The sequence below is a fragment of the Sarcophilus harrisii genome, chromosome 2, assembly GCF_902635505.1.
Source record: "Sarcophilus harrisii chromosome 2, mSarHar1.11, whole genome shotgun sequence".
Taxonomy (NCBI): domain Eukaryota; kingdom Metazoa; phylum Chordata; class Mammalia; order Dasyuromorphia; family Dasyuridae; genus Sarcophilus; species Sarcophilus harrisii.
Genome location: NC_045427.1, coordinates 98990677 through 99012697, shown reverse-complemented (window position 1 = coordinate 99012697; position 22021 = coordinate 98990677). Strand labels below are relative to the sequence as shown.

At 32.6% G+C, this 22021-nt stretch overlaps 1 protein-coding gene across 4 annotated transcripts in view; it reads right to left on the bottom strand.

Annotated features, from left to right (window-relative positions):
• Window positions 1-12064: 12064 nt before the first annotated feature.
• The window catches only part of CCDC85A (coiled-coil domain containing 85A), a 226775-nt gene continuing 216818 nt past the window's right edge, over window positions 12065-22021 (bottom strand). For 3 of the 4 annotated variants that reach the window (XM_023494941.2, XM_023494942.2, XM_023494944.2), the window contains one exon: window positions 12065-13852. In XM_023494941.2, the coding sequence (XP_023350709.1) occupies window positions 13763-13852 (90 nt within the window). In that variant the 3' untranslated portion in view covers window positions 12065-13762. Of the gene's footprint in view, window positions 13853-18630; window positions 18730-22021 lie in introns of all 4 variants that reach the window. The other variant, XM_031950507.1, reaches the window with a different exon arrangement.

Here is a 22021-nt window from a genome sequence, read left to right as displayed (position 1 = left end):
AGATGTTAAGGCACCAAGAAATACCCACACTTAAAGAAAATTGCCTTAAAAGTTGGGATTGTTAGCAACATTATTTATTAAATCATTCATTTCATACTTAGAGAAGACCTATGATATATTATACAGAAATTTGGTTTTGAAGGCAGAACTGGGTGTTCCATGCAACTCTCTAAGACAGAGATTTTGCTAACCTGAATTGATAGATGGGAGTTTCCTCAATTAGTAGTTCTCTGTATCATTGAAATCACATGTCCAGTTTTAATTAATATTTATTGAACATCAACTACACATTAGGCATTATTTTCAGTGCTACAAGGGATACAAAAAACGAGCAACAATTCTTCCTATTAAGAAATTGCAAATCTATGACTAACAATTTTATCAGCATATTAAAATTTAGCAATTAATAATCTTCCATAATGTTCTGAAGGGAAAATCTGAAGAAATTCAGGGACCATTTCCTCTCCCCTAATCAAGAAGCAGCAAACATTTTAGGGGAGACAGGATAAAAAACTAAATAACTCTGCCATTATTACTGAAGAAGAATTAGGTCACAAGACTTGAGGAGCATTTTATATTTTCTTCTAGTGGAGTCAGCTATTGGACAGACAAGTGGCCAAGGTAAAGTAATAAATAAGCCACTTTTTAATCAGGATTGTGCCTTCAGGCCAATGGTGTGATTATTTCCTTTATTTCTTCTCTTCCAAGATTTTGGATCATGAAGAAAACAAGAATGGAAATTATGAAGCAATAAAAGATTAATCAATTAATCAATGAATTAATTATTATTACTTAACCATCAACAGTGAATCAAACACCCTGAATTCATTAAGTACTTAACAACATGAAAAGAAGTGAGCTAAGCACAGGATGCAAAGAAAAGCAAAAATAAGGGCCTGGCCCTTAAGGAGTTTACTTTTCAAGTGGGAAAACAAGACCATGGACGAACAATTAAGAATGTAAAACAGATATACAAAGTAAATGGGTAAATAACCTCAGAGGGAAGGCATTAGTAGCTGAGGAAGACAAAAAGTTTCTTGCAGAAGGGAGAATTTGAACTGTCTTGACGGAAGCCAGAAAGAGCAAGTGAAAGTAAGCACACCTCAGGTTTAGGGAGCAATCAGTGAAAAGTCACAGAGTTTGGGAGACAGAATACAGGGAACCACAAGAACACCAGTGTAACTGAATGGTAAAGTAAGGAGAGTTTAGTGTAAGAATCCTGGACAGGTAGGAAGGGACCAGCTTGTGAAGAAATTTAAATGCCAAAGCAATTTTATGTATGATCCTTGAAGTAATAAGGAATCACTGGAGTTTATTGAATAGTGGAGAAAGAGACTCGCAGCTGAGTAGAAATGGCATGGAGTGGAAAGAAAATTAAGGAAGAAAGAAACCGATTAGAAAGTTGAGGGAGGGAGGTTAAGTTTTATTATGTTTTGTTTTTACACTACAACATTTATAGAAAATTCCCATTATTTTTCTCATTCTGCCTCCTAAATCTATGATTGCATTGTAATGCATATCATATTTCATCATTGGTCCTCTAGATCAAAGCTTCTTGAACTTTTTCCATTTGTGACACCTTTTCACCTGAGAAATTTTCATGCAACTCCAGGCACAAAGTTATACACTATAGATGTGAAAATCAAACATTTACTATCTGATAATAAATCATAATTTCATGATCCCCACATTCAGTTATAACCTCAAGAGGGGCAGGGAATTGAAACAATTAAACAACAACATTGTACTGATCATAGTCCCTATAGCTTTCAAAGTTTGTTTTTATAGTATTGTTATTGTGTCAGTTGTTCTAGTTCTTATTCCATTCTTCATCAAATTATAAATGTCCTCAAATAGTCATTTTTGAAATATTGATATTGTAGTATAAATTATACTTTTTCTGCATCATTTCATATCAATTTTTCTATGGCTCTTTGAATTCATCCATTTCCTCATTTCTTACAATATAAAAGTATTCAATGACATTCATATATACAATTTGTGCATCTATGTCTCAAATTGGCATCCTTTTAGATTCTAGATTTTTTCCTATCACAAAATGAGCTGCTATAAATATTTTTGCACATAAATAACTTTTTTCCTCTTCTTTGATCTCTTTTGGGTTTAGACTTACCCATGGAAAAACTGGGTCATTATTTAGTAACTTTTTGTATATATTACCAAATTGCTTTTTCACTATGGTAGTACTCACTCATCAGACCCCCAAAAGTTCAGTAATGGGACTGTTTTCCCATAATCTCTCAAATATTTATTATTTTCCTTTTTTGTCATCTTTGCCAATCTGGTGGGTACTGGAGTCTCAGAATGGCTTTATTTTGCATTTATCTAATTAGCAGTGACAAGTCACAATCTCTGAGCAAGCCATTTAATTTCTATCAACCTCAGTCTTCTCATCTATAAAATAAGAATGATAATAATTACATGTCCCTCCCAGGGTTATCATGAGAATCAATGAGATAACATGTCATATACTTGGCAAACCTTAAAACACTGCATAATTGCTAACTGTTATTGCTCATACTGATTCCATGAAGGCTTGATGCATTAAGTACAAAGGGGATTTAGGATAAATGAATGATCACTTGATAAGTACTCATTAGGGAAACCTTTCTGGAAGAGATTAGTTTTATTGAAGATTTTGAAGAAGGGAAGGGACAAGACAAGGGTGAGAGGAAGTATAATGTGGGTAGTAGGATTGACATTTGAAATGAATAATGTCTTCTCTCTGATATAAAGGATATCATTCTAAGAAATAAAAAAGTTTTTTTTTTTAAGAAAAATCTTCTATTTATTCCCATTTCCTTTCTTCAAAGTATATCACATTACTATTGCTGTTCTACAAAATCCACCTCACAATCCCATTTCACAAAAGGCGCTGTGGGATACTTGGAAGGCCAATTACTATTTACTTTGTTTCAAATAACTGCCAGAATAAACTGTTAATTGTTCCTTCAGTCTGAACAGTCCCTTGAGACTGTACGAAGAGGTAATTAACAGGAATCCCAGCAGATGGCCATTGATCTTTCACTCTGTATTGCAGTCTTTCTGTAAGAAATCGAAGTAGACATGTGTTACCAATTGCATATAAGAAATATGTTTGCAGGTTCTATTTAATTTCCACTGGTGTTTGTGGAAGCAGAAGTAGATGACTACATTTCCATATTTCAAGGATATGTCACTTCATCAATATGGGAAATACAAATTGGGAAGCAGACCAGGGGGATTTGGGAGAACCATTGATCTTTTAACTACTGTTGAGATTTCTGCACTCCCAAATATCTTGGGGTCCCAGCTCCCCGAGATCCTTGGGCCTTGGTTTGAGCATGTCTCCAGAGGGGATTGGGATAAGACAAGGAACAGGAGCTGTGTTTTCATGGATGAGAAAACTCCCTCTACCCATACAAGTCAACACTTTCTCCAAAATTTATACAGTGTCCTAAAGCATTAAAAACTTAAAACAATTCTTTAGGAACACAGAGTAAAATGTGACAGAGATGAGTCTTTGAACCTATGACTTCCTGACCAGCACTCTCTCTACTCTGCTATATCAGTTCTCTTTGGGAACTACTGTAGCCAAAAAAATTCAAGATCCTATGCCAGCTTGGTAGTAAACCCTTCTCAGCTTCCCTTTCATTCAAAACATTTCTGGAACCATATTGGAAGGCTTTCAATATCATAGGGCTTGTACATAGCCTTTGGGATGTCAGGCTCACCTCCATACTACACTGAGCTACTGAAGAAGAATATTAAGGAAGAGCACTATATTTTTTATTAATTGCCTCCTTTAAATATAAGGAATATGCCATGAGACAGCTTTATATAGTAGATATAAATTCAAGTTTATTGATATTATAATCAATATCATTGGATATTGGATAATCCTGGATTATTTCAAGTTAGGAAGATCTGATTTCAAAATCTACCTTTCTCAACTCGTTTCCTTTTCTGTAAAATGGAGAGAGAATAATAGCACCAGCCTTACAGGGTTGTTATAAGTATCAAATATGAAAAGCATTTTGTAAATCTTAAAGCACTATATTAATGCTAACAATTATTAGCAATTATTATTGAATTCCTTCTTGTTCTCTTTCTTTACACACATACACACACACACACACATACATACATACACACAATTCTTGTGTATTAGATTTGAATGGTTTCTCTCTCTCTCTCTCTCATTCCTTTCCTCTGGTCTATTTCGGATGAAATTTGGGAAATGTTAACAATGGAAATACTTTTTTCGTTGTATAGTACAATTTTTATTCTGGAATTGATGACTACTGTGATAAATTATCTTAGGTCAGCACTGCCAATGATTTCTTTTTTTCTGATTTAAACATTTTGAAAGGCTTTATCTAATTCTATGCCTCTGGAGCTTCTTTATCTTTTAACTAACACCATAAGTGCACCAAAAAGATGTTTGAGCTATTGGAACAGAAATGTCTTTAAATGCTCCTACGAGCCTGGTAATTGGCAATATTAACATAGAAAAGATGATTTTTTTCTGACCTGAAATTAATAAAATGGTACTTTTGTGTATGAGAGAGAAAATAACAACAGATTACATTTCTAATTTTTCTGTCCCTTGGTTTCATTTATTTTTAAGAACCAGAGAGGTTGTCACACTCACCAAAATTTAGATATCTAAAACTTCATTTAAAAAAAACATACTAAAAACTGATGAAACACTTTTTTCTCAGAAGCCCCCAAACATTCTTTAGATCTTCCCAAACCTCACAGGATTTTAGAAAGGCAGGAAAGCAGCAAAGTATTAATATCTATACTTAAGGTCAGAAAAAGAAAAATCTGAGAGAGCTTAAGTGCTTTGTGTCTATTTTCCATGACATGAACAGGCAGCTTTAACTAAAGAACAGGCCCTGGGATCCTCAGGTTCAGATTTATCTCAACTTCCTTATATTATCTATTAGTATTTAGGAATAATCTTTCTTTCCCATCTACTAAACTAAAACCTCACTAATTTAGCCTAACTGGAAAGATCAGTCCAGATTGGCAAAATAAGTAAGAGGAGTCAACTCTTTTCAAAGAAAAGTATTTTAAAATTTTATAAGTATACACAATAATTTAACCTGAGCTTTAAAAAAAAAGAAAACTCAAAACAGAAAAAAATAGCTTTCTAATGGTTTAAGCTATTCAAAAGTGATATAGATTAAAAATGTTGTGAATTCTTTTCACTTCTTCATGAAGTGAATGACCACTTATCATAAAGGTAGAATTGGCCTCTTGTTCTCAGTACGGATTGGATTAATGACCTAAAAGGAACTTTCCAACTCCTAATATATGATGTGGGTGAAAAAATACTCCAGAATTCATGGCAAATACTGTAACAGTCAGGTTTTCCTGATGACCTTATAGAAAAAAGAAGAGAATAAGGAGGAGGAAGAAAAGGAAAAGAAAGAAGGAAGGAAGTGAAGGAAGGAAGTGAAAGAAGGAAGAAAGGAAGGAAGGAAGGGAGGGAGGGAGGGAGGAAGAAAGGAAAAAGACAAAGACAAAGAAAGAAAGAAAGAAAAAAGAAAGAAAGAAAGAAAGAAAGAAAGAAAGAAAGAAAGAAAGAAAGAAAAGAAAGAAAGAAAGAGAGAAAGAAAGAAAAGAGAAAAGAAGAGAGAGAAAGAGAAAAAGAAAGGGAGGAAAGGAAGGAGGGAGGGAAGGAGGGAAAAAAGAAGGAAAGAAAGAAAGAAAGAAAGAAAGAAAGAAAGAAAGAAAGAAAGAACGGAAGGAAGGAAGGAAGGAAGGAAGGAAGGAAGGAAGGAAGAAAGAAAGAAAGAAAGAAAGAAAGAAAGAAAGAAAGAAAGAAAGAAAGAAAGAAAGAAAGAAAGAAAGAAAGAAAGAAAGAGAAAAAGTGTAGGCTAGTTCTCTTGCTTAGAATTAGCCTGTTTAGAATTTCAGCTACCAAATTAAAATCACTTTCATTTCCCTTCTGTGATCTGAATACATGATCCTCAATTTATATGCTAGTTTGGGATTGTAATTTGGAGGGAGTGGCGGGAAAGCTGTATATCAGGCATGGGAAGGTATAGTTCTGACTTGCACCATCTTCTCATCTGGGAGCTAAATGAATATTACTTGAGGAAAAAGAAATTAAGCTTCTGCTGTACATTTCAAAGGAGTACTGTGGAAGACAGGGAATAAACCCAGCAAGTTCATATCTTACAGTTCCTTTGTTTATATGTCATAATATAGCACACTTGGAAAGACCTAGGTTCCAATAATCTCCCTGACATGTATTGGTTGTGTGACTCCGTCAAAGTTACTTAACCTTTCAGTGATCCAGACAGCTAGCTAAGATTTTATGTTGTACAACAGTTGCAGATCTGCACTGGTCAACAGTTCCCTCATTGGGAATTTTCTATATTGATAAAATAATAAGCTTGGACTTGAAAGAAAAAAGGAGACAGCATGAGAAGATAACCCACAAAGATTTTGTGAGGAAGTGAGAATGAGTATTGTGGTGAATCTAATGTTAGAATTGACCTTGACATGAGGTTCTTGTAAGAGACATTTGACCAAATAAAGTAAATAATCCTAAAACCAGTACAAACTGTGAATTTCATAAATTAACAGATTTCCCATCCAGAGGCTCACACTAATTCTGAATGAGCTAAGTCCTAATAAATGAACTAATTTTTTTCATTCATTCCAATATTTACATGAGGCATTTATTCATAAGCACAAATGTAAAAGGTGAGGAAATCCCAACTCTTGGACAGTATATGACATAATTAATTGTTTGGATGTTGTGTTCTTCATCCATCTCACCCCCTCAATATCTCTAAAATGTGTCTTTTACTTAGACAAGGCCAGTCACTTTGCTGGAAAGGTCAGCTTCTTCATCACTTTCACTCTGTAGCTGGAAAACAATTTTCTTGCTTGGGATATGAATTTATTTTCATAGTAATCAATATGGTGTCATATTCAGTATTATAACTTCACTACAGGATCAAGGAAGCAAAAAATATTGCATTGAGAAATAGTTTTTTCAAAGTTTAAGTTTAGGTATAATTGCATCTAGGCTTTCAAAATTCTAAGAAATGTGAATAAAAGGTAAATACATGAATTTCATTAAAATGGAAGAATTGAATAAATAGTATTATTATCATGAGGAATCAGAACTTTTAAAGTTCATGATGAGCAAGATAGGATAAATGAATAAGTGAATGAAACAAGGTAAGGGACAGACTTCCTCTTAGATACCCCTTCCTTTCAAATTTATCTTCGGTTCCTTCAATTGTTGTTCATAGGAGCCTAATTTGGGTGCTCTCATGTTTAACTCCTTAAAAATTTAGCTTACATAAAATTTATTATATCTTTCTTCATGTTCTCAATTTTTTAATTTTAATTTTATATATCAATTAGCAATTTTCATTTTCTCTCCCTCTCTTCATTTGGAAAAAAAGAAAAGCCAAACAATCAATATGAAGTCAAGAAAAAAAATGAATTGTGGTATTGGCAATGTATAAAAATATAGGTTTAATGTTAATTCCATCACTTCTTTACCAAGAAGTGGTCCTCTGGAAATGTAGTTGTGGATGTTCCTTGCATTGAGCAAAGTTGTCAAGTTTTTCAAAATTATTTTTACACTGAGCATATACCTAATTATTATACAAATTATTATCTTAGTTCTGTTTACTTCACCCTGAATTGGTTCATAAAAATCTTCTCAGATTTCTCTGAAATGGCCCATTTCAGCATTTCTTAAGGTCCAAACCTTCCATTATACTCAAATAGCATCCTTCATTCAATCATTACCAACTATTGGGTGCCCTCTTCTAGTTCTTTGCTAAAACATAAAAAATTGGATGGAGGATGAGTTATAGATGAAAGAATGCAAATAGGAAAGCCAGTAGAAGGCTATTATAATAGTTCAGGGGAGAAGTGAAATGTCCAGATACATTGTGGAAGAAGAATTGACAAGATATCAATTAATTGGATACAGAAATGAAGCAGAGAGGAATAAAGGATAGGTTTGAGATTATAAACCAGGGAACTAGGTGGTCAAGAATAACTGATATAAAATGCAGCACTTTTCATAGACATAACAAGTCATCGTGCTTGTTCTTGTTGAGTCATTTTTCATTTGTATCCAACTCTTCATGACCTCATATGGGGTTTTCTTAGCAAAGATATTAGAAAGGTTTGCTATTTTTTCCCTCCAGCTCATTATTACAGATGAGGAAACTGAGGTAAACAGGATTAAGTGACTTGCCCAGGACTTGCCTTTGAACTCAGATCTTTCTGACTCCAGTCCTGGTGCTGTATTTACTGAGAAAACTAGGATATATAGCAGGCACTTAATAAATGTCTATTGAATGACTGACTCTACAAGTGAAATGCAATAGTGTGATATCACACTATCTATGTACATATTTTAGCTCAAAGTGAGACGGTCAATATTTTTGTGAATATGAGTCATTTTCCTTTTTGATCTTTTTCGGGCATATATTTAGTAGTGGTTTTTCTGGATCAAAAGGAGATGTGCAGTTAAATGATTTTGGAGACATAGTTCCAAACTATTTTCAGAATAGCTGGAGCAATTCACAGTTCCATCAAGAGTGCATTAATGTATTCCTTCCACAGGTAATACTCTTTCTCATCTCTTTAAATGAGCATGAATATAATTATTAGTTTACCTGGTGAACTCATTCTTATTTCCCCAATGGAATGTAAGGCCTAATGTTAAAAAAGTTGAGGGTGGGGGGGATGCTGATTTTCATTTTTGACTTTATCCCCAGCTTCCAGCACCATGCTTGACAAATATTGTTAGATTGGATTGGATCAGAAGACCAGGATGACATTGTGTCCAGATTGGCCCAATTGGGCCTAAAGGAAGGTGCAATTATAGGACAGAGAATTGATGACTAGAAAATAGTTGATGTGAAAAAGGTTTGACCTAGAATTGAACCAAAGGAATCTGGATTACATTTTGGAAATTCTTAGTAATGATTCTGAGAAGCCCCCTTATACTCATATTTTAAATTCCTACATTCCTTTAATGACTTTATCCAGCTGCAAATCATTGAACACCATATTTTCTGAATCATGGAACACCATCTTAACTTGCATTATTTGAAAAATTACAACTTTCACTGAAGCCCTATCTAATGCCTTATTGTGGGACTGAGGTTCCCTGGGATTTGAAAGCCATGATAGTATTTAACATAGTGAAGAATATATGCTCTTGTTTTTGTTCAGTGGTGTGTGACTGACTCTTCATGAATCCAAAGACATTATTCATGGGGTTTTCTTGGCAAAGACACAGGAGTTTGCCATTTTCTTCTTCAGTGTGTCCTCATTGTACAGATGAAAAATTGAGATAAATAAGAGTTAAGTGACCCTTTAGGATTACACAGCTAATTAGTGTCTAGGACCAAATTTGAACTCAGATCTTTCTGACTCCAGCCCTGGTGCTGAATTTACTGAGAAAACAAGAGTATATAATAGGCACTTAATAAATGTCTATTGAATAACTGACTCTATAAGTGAAATGCAAGTCACCAAATTTCCACAGATGGTGGGCTATTTTTCAGGTATATCTTTCCTTAAAGATCAGCTACAAAATCTTAGAATGTTTTCCTTGCTTTAGTTGAGAACATATTCATGAAATCATAACTTCTGGAAAGAGTGATCAGAAGAAAGGAGTTAAGAATATTTATAATATATAGGGGGCAGCTAGAAGGCATAGTGACTAGAGCACCAGCAGCCTTGTATTTAGGAGGTTATGAGTTCAAATCTAGCCTCACACACTTAACACTTAAAACTTACTAGCTATGTGATGCTGGACAAATCACAGCCCCAATTGCCTCACCAAAAAAAAAAAAAAAAAAGTATTCCTAATTCTGCCCCGATCAGGGCACTTCTGGTTTACTATGCTTGGTAGTAGACACTGTTTTATAGGAAGGACACAAGTAATTGAGAGTCTCCAGAGCATGCTGACAAATGATGAGAGCTTGGGGATCGCCACAAGAGGTTCTATTAAAATATCTATGCATTTTAGAGCTTGGAATAGAGAAGGCTTCCAAGTGGCAGGTTAGCTATCTTCAAATGCATGAAAAACTGGTATTTATAGGGGGTATTGGGTAGAAATTATAGAATGAGTAATTGGTAGAAATTGCAGACTTCTGATTGATTAAAAACCAGTAACTTCCTTTGTCATAAATGAATGAGCTACTTCAGGTACCATCACTTCAGGTGATGGTAGTCTTAACAGAGAGACTAGATATCCAATCAATTAATGGACAAGCATTTATTAACTCTTTTTCTATATTCCAGGCACTGTGCCAAGAGAGTATACAAAGACCAAAAGGAAACAGCTCCTGCCTCATGGAAATTTCATTTGATCAGAAGAGGCACAATGCTGATACTACACAAATAAAAACAAGATAATTTGGAGAAATGGAAAGGCATTTAGCTAAAAAAGGAGTGCAAATAAAGGAAGAAAAGAAAAGAAAAAAAGGAGAGGGTCATATTACTATCCAATGTTATACAACTACGGGCTTATATGAATGCTTTCTATTTCTTTTCTAGTTTGTGTGTCATGATAGATTTTGGCAAGTAAGCTAAGTTATCTTCAGTTTTTGCTTAAGTTGTCAGCAATGATAAATGATAAAATAACTATGTGTCCCATGAAATCATAGTTCAATTATGTAGCCAAAATTAATAAGAAACAAGTCCCTCCATTTCTCCACTTGTTTATCTAAGGAAAGTCTTAAAATTTTCCTTTTGGCCAAAACTTTCATGAATGTTCTAGTTTCTCTTATATTAAATATGTCAATATAGCTAGTGTTTATTTCCTCCAACAATACATTAATTGGTAATTTACTTGAGAGAGATGCTAGTACGTTGATAGTACTGAAAGTTAAATTAAAGTTATACTCTAAAAAGTTATGTGCTGCTTTGTCCCCTGTGGCTTCTTTTTCTGACACTCACCACCATCATTGTGGAAGTAGAACTTGGCCCAGAACTGGAGAATGGATGATGAAAATGTGTCTCAATGGATAGACAACTGAATCATATCGATATCTTAAAGAAAAAAAAATGAAGGTCTATGGCAGACTGGATAAATCTGTTCAATAAACATGGTAATCTAAAATGTACTGTGTTGTATTTAACATATGCTTTAACATATTTAACATGTATTGGACTACTTGCTATCTAGGGAAGGGGGTAGGGGAAAGAGGGAAAAAGCTGGAACAGGTTTTGCAAGGGTTAATGTTGAAAAATTACCCATGCATATGTTTTATAAATAAAAAGCTATAATTAAAAAATAAAATAAAATGGTATATGTATATCATTATCTTCATAGATGGAAGGAATACCCACACTAAGAAACCATACAGAATTCTAAATATTGTACTAATTTTTATAATTTCTTGGATCCCTATGTCCTACAATTCTCATTAATTTGTTAACTTGAAGAGGATAATCTGTTACATTTTTTTATCTACATGGGTATGGATTTGTCTATATGTGTAAACATGCTATTGAATAGCCACCACAATGGTTTAGCAGCAGAATGACTATAAAGATTAGATCAAATGAAATAAGACATTTTTAAAGTTATTTGCAAATAAAGTATCACAATGTAAATGAGAGCTATTATTATTGCTTTTTAGAAGGCTTCAGGGACAAGTACAAATTCTAAGATAGAAATATATTGTTTCAAAAATGTTCTTGAACATCTAACATAAGCTCTTTGAGGGCAGACACCATTTTGATTTTGTCTTTTTTATCTCTAATACCTAGCACAGAGTCTTGCCCATAATAGAAAATATGTTTGGTGAAATGAATTGAATATCCACTATTACAGTGAGTAATGCTATGAGTTCAGGAACAAGTAAATAGTAAACTCCTTAAAGAATTACATAAAAGTGACTATTCTTATGTAGTATCATAGCTGCCCTCATCATCAAACATTTATCGAGCATCCATCTATGTGTCATAGAAAGCTGCATAACATTTAATGGCTTTTAACAGATATGTACCAGTTATGGGGAAACATATTTTAAAAAGAAAAGAAAAACCACTATGAGATTAAATAATTTATTACCATTGCTAAGATGAACACATATACTTGATACTCAATTTTATGCAGAACTTTAAAAAAATAGTTTTAATACAGTATAAAATTTACACAAGTATTTTGTCAAAAGACTAATGTCCCTTGAATAGCTACTGCAGGACCTATTGCAGGCACAAAAACTTGTTTTAAATGTTTTATATTGTATAGGAATACAACAATTTAAGTTTATAGATGAAAACTTTGTGAAAATGTAAATATAGCAAGCAGGTTTTTTCTTAACAGAGAATAACAATTGTAAAATATAATATCTCAAAAGGAATACAGGTTTAAAATCTAACCAAATAAAGATAATTAGAGAGAAAAGTCTGGTAAAATAATATACAAGGATTTTCAGACAACAGTAAGCTGATTCTACATCACAGTACCATAATTATTTTTTAAGTGTACATCAATTTCTTACATTATACTATCAAATGGTCAATTAAATACAACATGTAACAAGTTCACAAAAAAGAGAAAATATTTGCTGTGAAGCAAATCCTTAGTAATTGAGAACAAGTTGAAAACTGACAATTGTTGCATTCCTATCTCTTTTATTCTAAGCTAGTTAAAAACTTAAGCAATAGCATTCTGTCACAGGCTTCTTGCATATTCATACAAGAAACTCATTGCATTTGGATAAACACAAAATACCTATCATAGCATTTCCATTACACACAGTCTAATGTTATACATATTTTCCCCCTCCCCCCAAATAATAAATGAAATAAACTAAGCATAGCGAGCATGTCTCTTGGTCAACCTTCAAGCAATATGAACAAGAGTTTTTAGCTTCAAAATAATAAAAGACATGCGTTGAGTATCATCAAACAATTCTTTTAAAGAAAGCTGCAGTAGACAAGGAAAGCTTTTTTTTTTCCAAAAATGCAGTGCAATCTTTTAAAGTCTACTTAGAATCTTAAATATAACTGCTTGTCTAGAAACAAAATTGTCAAAATTAACATTTCTCACAGGTGGAAACCCTTCAAGTAAGCTCATGAAAGTTTAACTTGCAAATTGTCGATATTAATGCTAATGGGGGAGTGGGCCAAGAGATAGGTGACCTCCAAATTGTGTTATCAAAATGGAGGAGCAACAATGTATTACTTGCCCAATGGGCCAGAAATTATTTTGTGACAAGTTTTGTCAGGGATTTTGCCTCACAGGAAAAAGGAATTTATGAGATAATTTTAGCACCTCAATACAAATACTGAATGATTTTGGGGGAAAAAATCTTTCAAATTGCTTTCAAATTAAACACCAGCTACTAGCATTGTATACACTCAAATACAATTGATAAATTACTTTCCAAACTTTGGAAGCTGGAAAGCACCATTTCTTAGCTTTTACATAACATGGTAGGAAGTTCCCACTATGTCATCTCAGTCAAAAATCACTAGAGCTCTACCAGAACATCTCCAATTCGTGAAAAACTCCAAATTGTCTTAAGATCTCGAAGAATGTGTAGGATAACAAATTAGTGATATCATGATTCAGAGATTGCACTTGACTATAGTGAAGCAAGAAACACAAAAACCAGTAGGCTGGGGGGCATAGATGTGGTATTCAACTACCCTATCATCAACCCCCTGAGTCCAGATGAGTAGAAATCATGTCTTTTTTCTTTCCCACCATCAAGGCTAATCTTGTATTGAGAAGTGCTTCTCACATGGGTCCTTTGTACTGGTTCCCAGACAGATGTTGTCTAATTCCAGGACAAGAACCTGCAGCATCTCCAAGTTTCCGCCACACAACCTAAAAGAAGTAAAAGAACAAAGACGTCATTGCTAATTGTTCACAAAAGTCCAATATTCTGAATTCTTCCAGGTAAAAACTAAACATTCATATTGAAGGACTGAGGATAAAATATACTTTAAAAAATAAAAATGCTTTTGAGTGGATACAAAAAAATGTTTAAAGTATTACTTTATCAGTGAAATGTATTATCTTTAATAAAGGAAATCAAAGCATTCAATTTTTTAAAATAAATAAATGAATATTTTGGTTCAAGACTCATCTAAATCTTTACTTTATAACATAATGTGGCTTAAATATTCTGTTAATAATGTTGGCTTAACTCTCTCCTTCCATCACATTGCCTCTTTCCCACTGCAACCCAGAATTAATATCTCCTATTTTTGTAAATCTTAATACTTAAACTCAAAGATCACTCAGATTGCCAAAACATATATATATACACACACATACATATATATATATATATTCAAAAAGCCAATAATACCTTTGAAAGGAAAATACAATGGTAGACAAGAGAGATAGAGGAGAGAGAGAAAATGAGAAAGGGAGACAGAGAGACAGGAGAGAGAGACAGAGAGAGACACACAGAAAGAAACAGAGAGAGACAGAGACAAAGATATTTAGAGAAAGAGAGAGACACAGAGAGACAGAGATAGAGAGACAGAAATATATAGAGACAGAGACAGAGAGACAGAGAAAGAGACACAGTGAGAAAGAGAGAGACAGAGAGAAAATAAGAGAGACAGAGGTATTTTAATGAGACAATGAAACTGCAAAAGCTGGGATTTTGAAAAGCAGAAATACAGATTGGTAACACTACTAAATTGAGTCCTCAACATGAACAATTTATCATCGCTGAAAGAAGGGACAGATAGACGATAGATAGATGGAAAGAAACATCAAGAACCCTTTTGTTTTCCAAGAGAGGTTTAGTGTAAAGATAATATTCTAATGGTTTAATAAAATTAAAGCAAAAAATATTCTACAATGAAGCAGAAAACAAGTTATTTATTTGTCTGTTTATTTTGCTTTCAGACCACTATAAGTATTTCAATAATGCTGATAAAACCAAGGCAAATATTAAGTTCTATTTTTCAGAAGACATGATGGTTCTTTAGACATACTGGAGCATTTGACAGAAGAGTATTTTAATTTTGTTTTCAAATATTTAAAAGAAACTATACAAAGAAATGATCAATTCAATCTGCTACCTCAAAGGGTTAGGTATTCTGCTTGATAACTAATTTAAAAACAAAAATAGAAAGGCACCATAACAAATGACCCCAAGAGACTATAATTTTTCTCTAGATTTTAAATTAAAGAAAAGATTCTTAGCTTTCTGAATAAATCCTACGTGATCCTTGAGAGTCATGAGGGTAGTTACTTGAGGCCTTACAACCTAAAGTGCCATGTGTAAGATCTTCCCTACATTTGCTAGCAATATCACATATACTAAAGTTACAAATGGATGGTCCCAACATGGACAGCATTGTGTGGTTTAAGGAGACTCTTAAATGCTAGGACTGAGTGGAATATGTCTTTCACATTAGAATTAAGGGTCCAAAAAATAAGGTAAGATGATTAAAAAAGGACAAATTCCAAGAGAGCAGAGATAAGTCTATAGTCTTTGAATTTACAGAACAATGTAACTGTAGATATTCAGAATCATGTAGGGTATCCATTGGATACCTGTTGGCATGGATTTAGCAACCTGATAAAACCTACCTGACATTTCTGAAGCTCTAGGGTTATCATTAAAAGTTGACTTTCTTGTTCTTAAATAATAATGATACTTTTATTTATGTAGTGATCTTTAGGAAAAATTTAATATCATCATATAGTCAGTCAATTATGAATAATATTTTTGCAATTTAACAGACAGGAAAATGAAAGTATATAAAGACTAGGTGATTTGCTCACAGAAGGACAGTAAAAGGACAGAAAGGACAGAAAAAGGACAGAAGGACACTAAAATTGATGGTATTACCTAGACCAAATAAAAAAAATCTGAACATCATAAAGAAACCAGGGAATAATGCCATCATATTGAATGCTGAGTTTTCATTCTGTTTACTGAGCCTAAATGAATTTATTAAACATTCACACAATTAAATCCAATGATGTCTATTTTAGTTTGGTTTTAATCAATTCTTTGTCAATCTGACCCATAAATGTGATCCAGTTTCAAAAGCTGTCAGGGTGAATTCTGGACCTCCTTCAACAAAATCAGGACATGAAAAACAAACAAAAAAGTTGAAAGAAAAAAAAGTAATAAGCGTAGGATTAGTATAGAAAAGCATATATCACAAATAGGAAGAAGAAACTCTCATTTTGCAAGTGTCTTTCATATTACGGTATAAACTAATAAACTGGGTTTGAACACATTTAAAAATTATCCTAAAAACTACAAACTACTTGACTTGACTACAAACTACTTGATCTCAGAATTTAATTGATTTTCAGTAAATTTGAAAAATAACTCAAACTTTTAAATTTAAGGTAATAATTTTTTTATCATGATGTATTCTTCTAGATAGAAATAATAGCAGCAGTTATAATGGAAGGCTGCCCTCTATGAAAGATCCTGCTTTGTATTCTTTAGGAAGAGAAGTCATAATCCCAAAACTTGTAGCAATGAGATGACTAAAAGAATAGAGTCCTAGGAAAGAGACCATGGTGTCAGTTCTGATTCTGCCACCAGCTTGAATGACAAGTCACTTAAGCAAGTCAATATGGCTCAGTAGATATCCAATTCTTTACTTTTTAAAAGAAAGCTGGACTACATCTCTCTTTTTATTTTATTTTTGAAGAAGGTAGTATTTTATTTTATTTTTTTCTATAAAGTTTTTCCCCCAATATATGTAAACATTTATACAATTACCTTGCTGCATAAGAACAATCAGATCAAAAAGGAAAGAAATTGAGTAAGAAAACAAAATGCAAGTGAACACAACAAAAAGAGTGAGAATGTTATGTTATGATCCATACTCAGTTCCCATATGGACTACATCTCTCAAGTTCCTTTCAGCTTTAATATTCTATCATCATCATCATCACTACATATCACAATTAATTATAGATTATTTCATAATAATAATTTTCTGATTAATTTGTTTGCTGAAGTAAAGCATGATCATTTCTAGGTAAGAATCTTTGCTAAATTGAAAAATGAGAAGGGTCACTTGAAAAGATTTAGAAAAGGCAAGAGTAGAGAATCTAAATACATATATATGTTTATATATATGGCTAAGATTGGTGGTATATGCCTGTAATCTACTACCAAGAGGCTGCAACTAGTATATTGTTTAAAGTCAAGAGTTCTGAGCTACAGTAGCTGATCATGTATTTACTCTAAATCTGGCACGAATATTGTCAAGTAATCAAGATATATAAGAAAAGGTTAGAAATAGAATAAATCAGTTTCTGTGCTGATCAGTAGTGGGATCAGAGTGACTGTTCTACTTCCAGTCTGGGGGAGATAGAGAGATCCAATCTCAAAGAAATGAAAAGGAGAAAAAGAGGAAGGAAAGGGAAGGGGAATGGGGGAGATAGGAAAGGTAGAAAGGCCATATTTCTTTAACATAACAGAAAAACAAAGTCAAGAAATGCAAGCAAATGGTTTGGAAAGCACTAGAATAGAAAAAGGGCAAACAATGGCAAACCAAAAACCACAGATTCAGGAATTTTAGATAGTAAGAAAGAAAATGTAAAATGCTCACTGAATTTAATAGACTTGACACATTATTTACTATATATCAAAGTTCAAGCACTCTTGGATTATAGGTGGGCTGGCAAAATCTGGCCACAACAAATTTAGTATTTACATTGTACTTCTAAGCAAATTTGAAGTCAAAAAGAATGAAAAGACGTGAAGGGAAAAACATTTTCCAAAAATTTTAAACCAGTACTTCATTAACATACTTCCATGTTTTCCTTTCTATAACACAAATAATCTACAAAATTCCTATACCACTTTTATAAATTCCCTTATCCTTATCCCCTTATTCTTGCTTAGAATTAAGAGTGCATTTCTTACCTAAAATGGCAGCATTAAGCTGTTATTTAAAATAAAAAAAAACAACTTACCCACATCAATGACTACATATAAAATGCATCTTGAAAGTAACACAGGCCCTTACTGTATTTTCTTTTTTTGTTTAATTTATATAATTACTTACATATATTTAATTTCCTTTACTTCTACATATAGATTCATAGCACTGTTGAGTTAGTGTGTCAACTCCTGTAGAGTGAATGCAAAAACTTTGAATAGAAGCATAATATCTTTTATATGAGGGATTTAGAAAATAATATTTATAAAGATGATGGTCATTTCTCTAGTATAATATCAAATAGGAGTGCATCAGAAACATACAAACTTGAAAAAAATCTTATGTTCATAACTAAAGAAGTGCCCAAAATTACAAAACAGAAATGCTATTAAAAATTTTGCTCAAGAGAAATAAAATGATTACGACTCCACAGCATATTGCTGTTTTGAATAATCAGTTGAAAAGACACTGAGAAAATTTCATAATTTCTTTAGCATACAGACCTTGCAAATCATTTCTGACTTAAATGTTTTATAATAGGATTACTATTTTCATAAGTGCTCCAGAATCAAAAGGCAAATGAAAAAAAGGATAACAGGTTTTATTTCCATATAAAATTTTTAAAGGCATTCTGTCAGCTTTTTTTTTAAAAAGTAGATATTCATGGAGCAATAACTTAGTTACAAAGAGATTTTAATACAGAATTAAGCACATAAAACTTACATTGCACATTTCTCTGACTATAGCTTTTTCTGTCTCACTAAGGTCATGGTCATACTCTTTACCCTGTTGACGATCTATATTTTCCTGAACATCCAAGACCTGGATTTGTTGAGAAAGAAAAATAAATTTCATCTGAAAAAAGAATTAGTTTGTTAAGTATAAATAAAAACATTAAGGAAATCAACCTTGTAAAATTTTTGTTCCTCATTATGTAAATAGTGTTCACAGTAAAGTAGACTAAATCAAATGCTCTGAATCTCATATACTTTGAGTACATATATATACAATTTTCTAAATAAATTTTTCATATATTGATCCCCACATTTTGGGGGAATAGCATGTAGTCAAATACTCTATTCAAATTTCAAAATAACTAAACTAGATTATTGCCATTTTGTATATATGTGTGTATTTATGTGTATGTGGTTTTTCTTCTAGAACATTAGCTCACACCTTATGGAATTTATAAAACAAAGGTGAAAATATTTTCCAAAAAGCCAGTCTAATGCCAGTGCTACTTTCAATGCATTCAGTTTTGCTATCTCCAAACCTGATACTAATTCCCACAGCCAAACTTAAACCATATAATCTAATCTAATAGAAGAGCTGAAATAAATAACCAGGCATGAAGTAGTCCATTTGTACAAAATCTGATATTGCATTGATATTTATACAACTTTAGCCTTATTATGACCAAACCAGCTATAACACTATATCGTAGGAATTCAAAAATCTCAACTTTCTTTCTCTATATGTATGTTTTTTAATGCAGAAAAAAATCAGAAAAGTAAATGAAAATCTGACGCCTGTGCTTATATCAGATAAGAGTTGTTCATATTCTTTTTACTTTTATAGAAAATGATTATCTTTGTTCAATGAATATTCATAGAAAGCTTGAAGGGCACAGTGTATAAGACTCCTACCTATTTGATTTGTAATACACCCCAGAGAAGTGTACTTCAAATCAGTTAATTTCTACTAAATGAATTGAAGCTCTGATTAATAGCTATCATGCATTTAATAAGCAAGAAATGACTATAGCATCATTATGAGGGGGCTAATTTCTCATTCAGCTCCATACCCCCACCACCATGCTCATTCAGGCATAGAGATCCCTTTGAGATCAATCAGAAAAATATTGCCTAAGAAAATGGAAGAAGATGAAAAACTAGGCTCTAATTCTAGTTATTTTTGTTGAGCAAGGGAAAAAAAAACTCAACAAATCAACTCTAGTGCAATGACTTTTGAAAACAAAATTGTTAAATGGAAACCTATTTTTCATATTTATGTATCTATACTTCTAATTAGTGAAATGCTTAATCAAAAACATTTTCTTTAGAATAGACTGACATACATTTCTGTTTCCCAATACACTTCTTACAGAAGACAATAAACTCCATATTCAAGACCCTTAAATATTCAATAAAAAACAATTTATTGTTCTATGTAGATACCAACCAATAACTTAGGGACAATATTCTAGTTAATTATAACATAAATTAATTATATAATATATAATATAAATTATAAATTTTATAACATACTTAAATGTGTGTCCCTAAATTATTCTCTTGAGATAAAATTTTATAAGATAAATAGTGGGCTAATTATAGAGAATTCACAAGACCCTTTTCCCCTTTTTCCTTACCCTGAAATTATTAGACAATAAGAGTTCCCATCATAATAGAAGAATTAGGAAATTTGTTAAAAGTTACAATACCAAAAATGCCACTCATTAAAAAATTGTGATCTTGGACATTTGAAAATACAACAGACTAAAATGATTCTCAAATACCTTAAAAAGAAGAAGAAACCCATCGCTTTTTTAAGGGTATGCCCTCAACCTTCCAAAATTCAAACTCTATGATATATTTTGTATTTCAAAAATGAATTTCAAATAACTCTTATTTTATTTAAATTAACTACTAACAAAATACAACCTTCATATTTGCATTCAAATGGTAATGCACTTAGTATGATGTCAATTAGGCAGTCAGTAAACAAATATATAGAGGATAGAGATGAGTGAGTCTTTCGTGGGGATTGGGGGTAGGAAAGGAATGATTCTGCATGTGCAATTTCATTGGTATCAGGGTAAAATCGTGTTCCCCCTAATAAGATTGATCAGCAACCTTCTCTGTAACCTAAAATCTTACTTCTTAGGATAGTCTTTGATGTCAAGGCTCTACTTCCCAATAATATATTATAATTCCACCTCTGCCTTCAGAAAATTCTCTTGCTCTATCTCATAGAATATCAGAATCCTCTTAATTGCCCATATGTACTTCTATCCACTTTGGGAATTATCTATGGTATGAAGAACAAACCCTCAATATGACCCGGGATAATTCTGGAATTAACAGGTATGCACTTTAGGAATTTAGTGTTATTTTAAAGAAAACTTAATTAGGAAGGCAAATCTTTGCCAAATATAAATTATACAATGCAGTCCAAAACCAAATATAAATTCTGGGGGAATCATTCACTGTTCTGCAGTAATCATTCCATATATGATGCTTCTTTATTCCACAAGAGATTATAATTCTGAAGAGAACAACTATCATGTGGAAGATTTTAGGAAAATCTTCATCTGTTCAAAAAATAATTAATCTGTTATCCTTTGCAAAATCCTTAAAACAAATGAAAGACTGGTTCTTCTTTTTCCGTAGTTCAGAAAAGTAAAACACAGAAAAAAGATTGATTTGCTCTAGGATACACTGGGAGTCAATAGAAAAGTCAGAGTAAAAAAACCATGAAGTGGTTGGGGGATAGAAATAATTTAATCCTGTTCACTTGGTACCTGTTAAGGTTGCTAAGATTCCAAGCAAAATATTAGGAAATCTTAGGGCTTTTGTATACTTACAAAAGAAACACTAGAGAACAGATTCACTAATTCTGACTACTTATATAGTTGTGATGATGTTTTATTACTTTCAAATGTATACCACAAATGAATCCCTTATTGCCTCATTTGAGCATAAAGTGATCCTAGCAGCCAAGAGTCAAGTCTGAAAGGCCTTTCTCCAGTTTGAAAGCCTTCAAATTTGGGTTCAAAGAAGTGTGTCTGAATAAGGAACTTTGCCAAATTCAAAATTTCATTTCCAAAATAGTGTCAGCATCTAAATTTTTGAGCCTTTTAAGGTCTCTGTGTTATAGAACACTTCTAATCAATGTCACTGGAGAGAATACTGTATCATTCATGAAATTCATGAGATTCATGAAATGTTGAAGTATAATAAAAGAAACAGTGTTGTCTAGTGCATATTTTCCAATTAATAGATAAGAATGACTGAAAATGTTATATCAGAATATTTTCTAAGCCTACAGTTTCATTGATTGTACCATAAAGAGATGTTATTCTGTGAGTTCAAGATCCATTTTCAGAGAATTC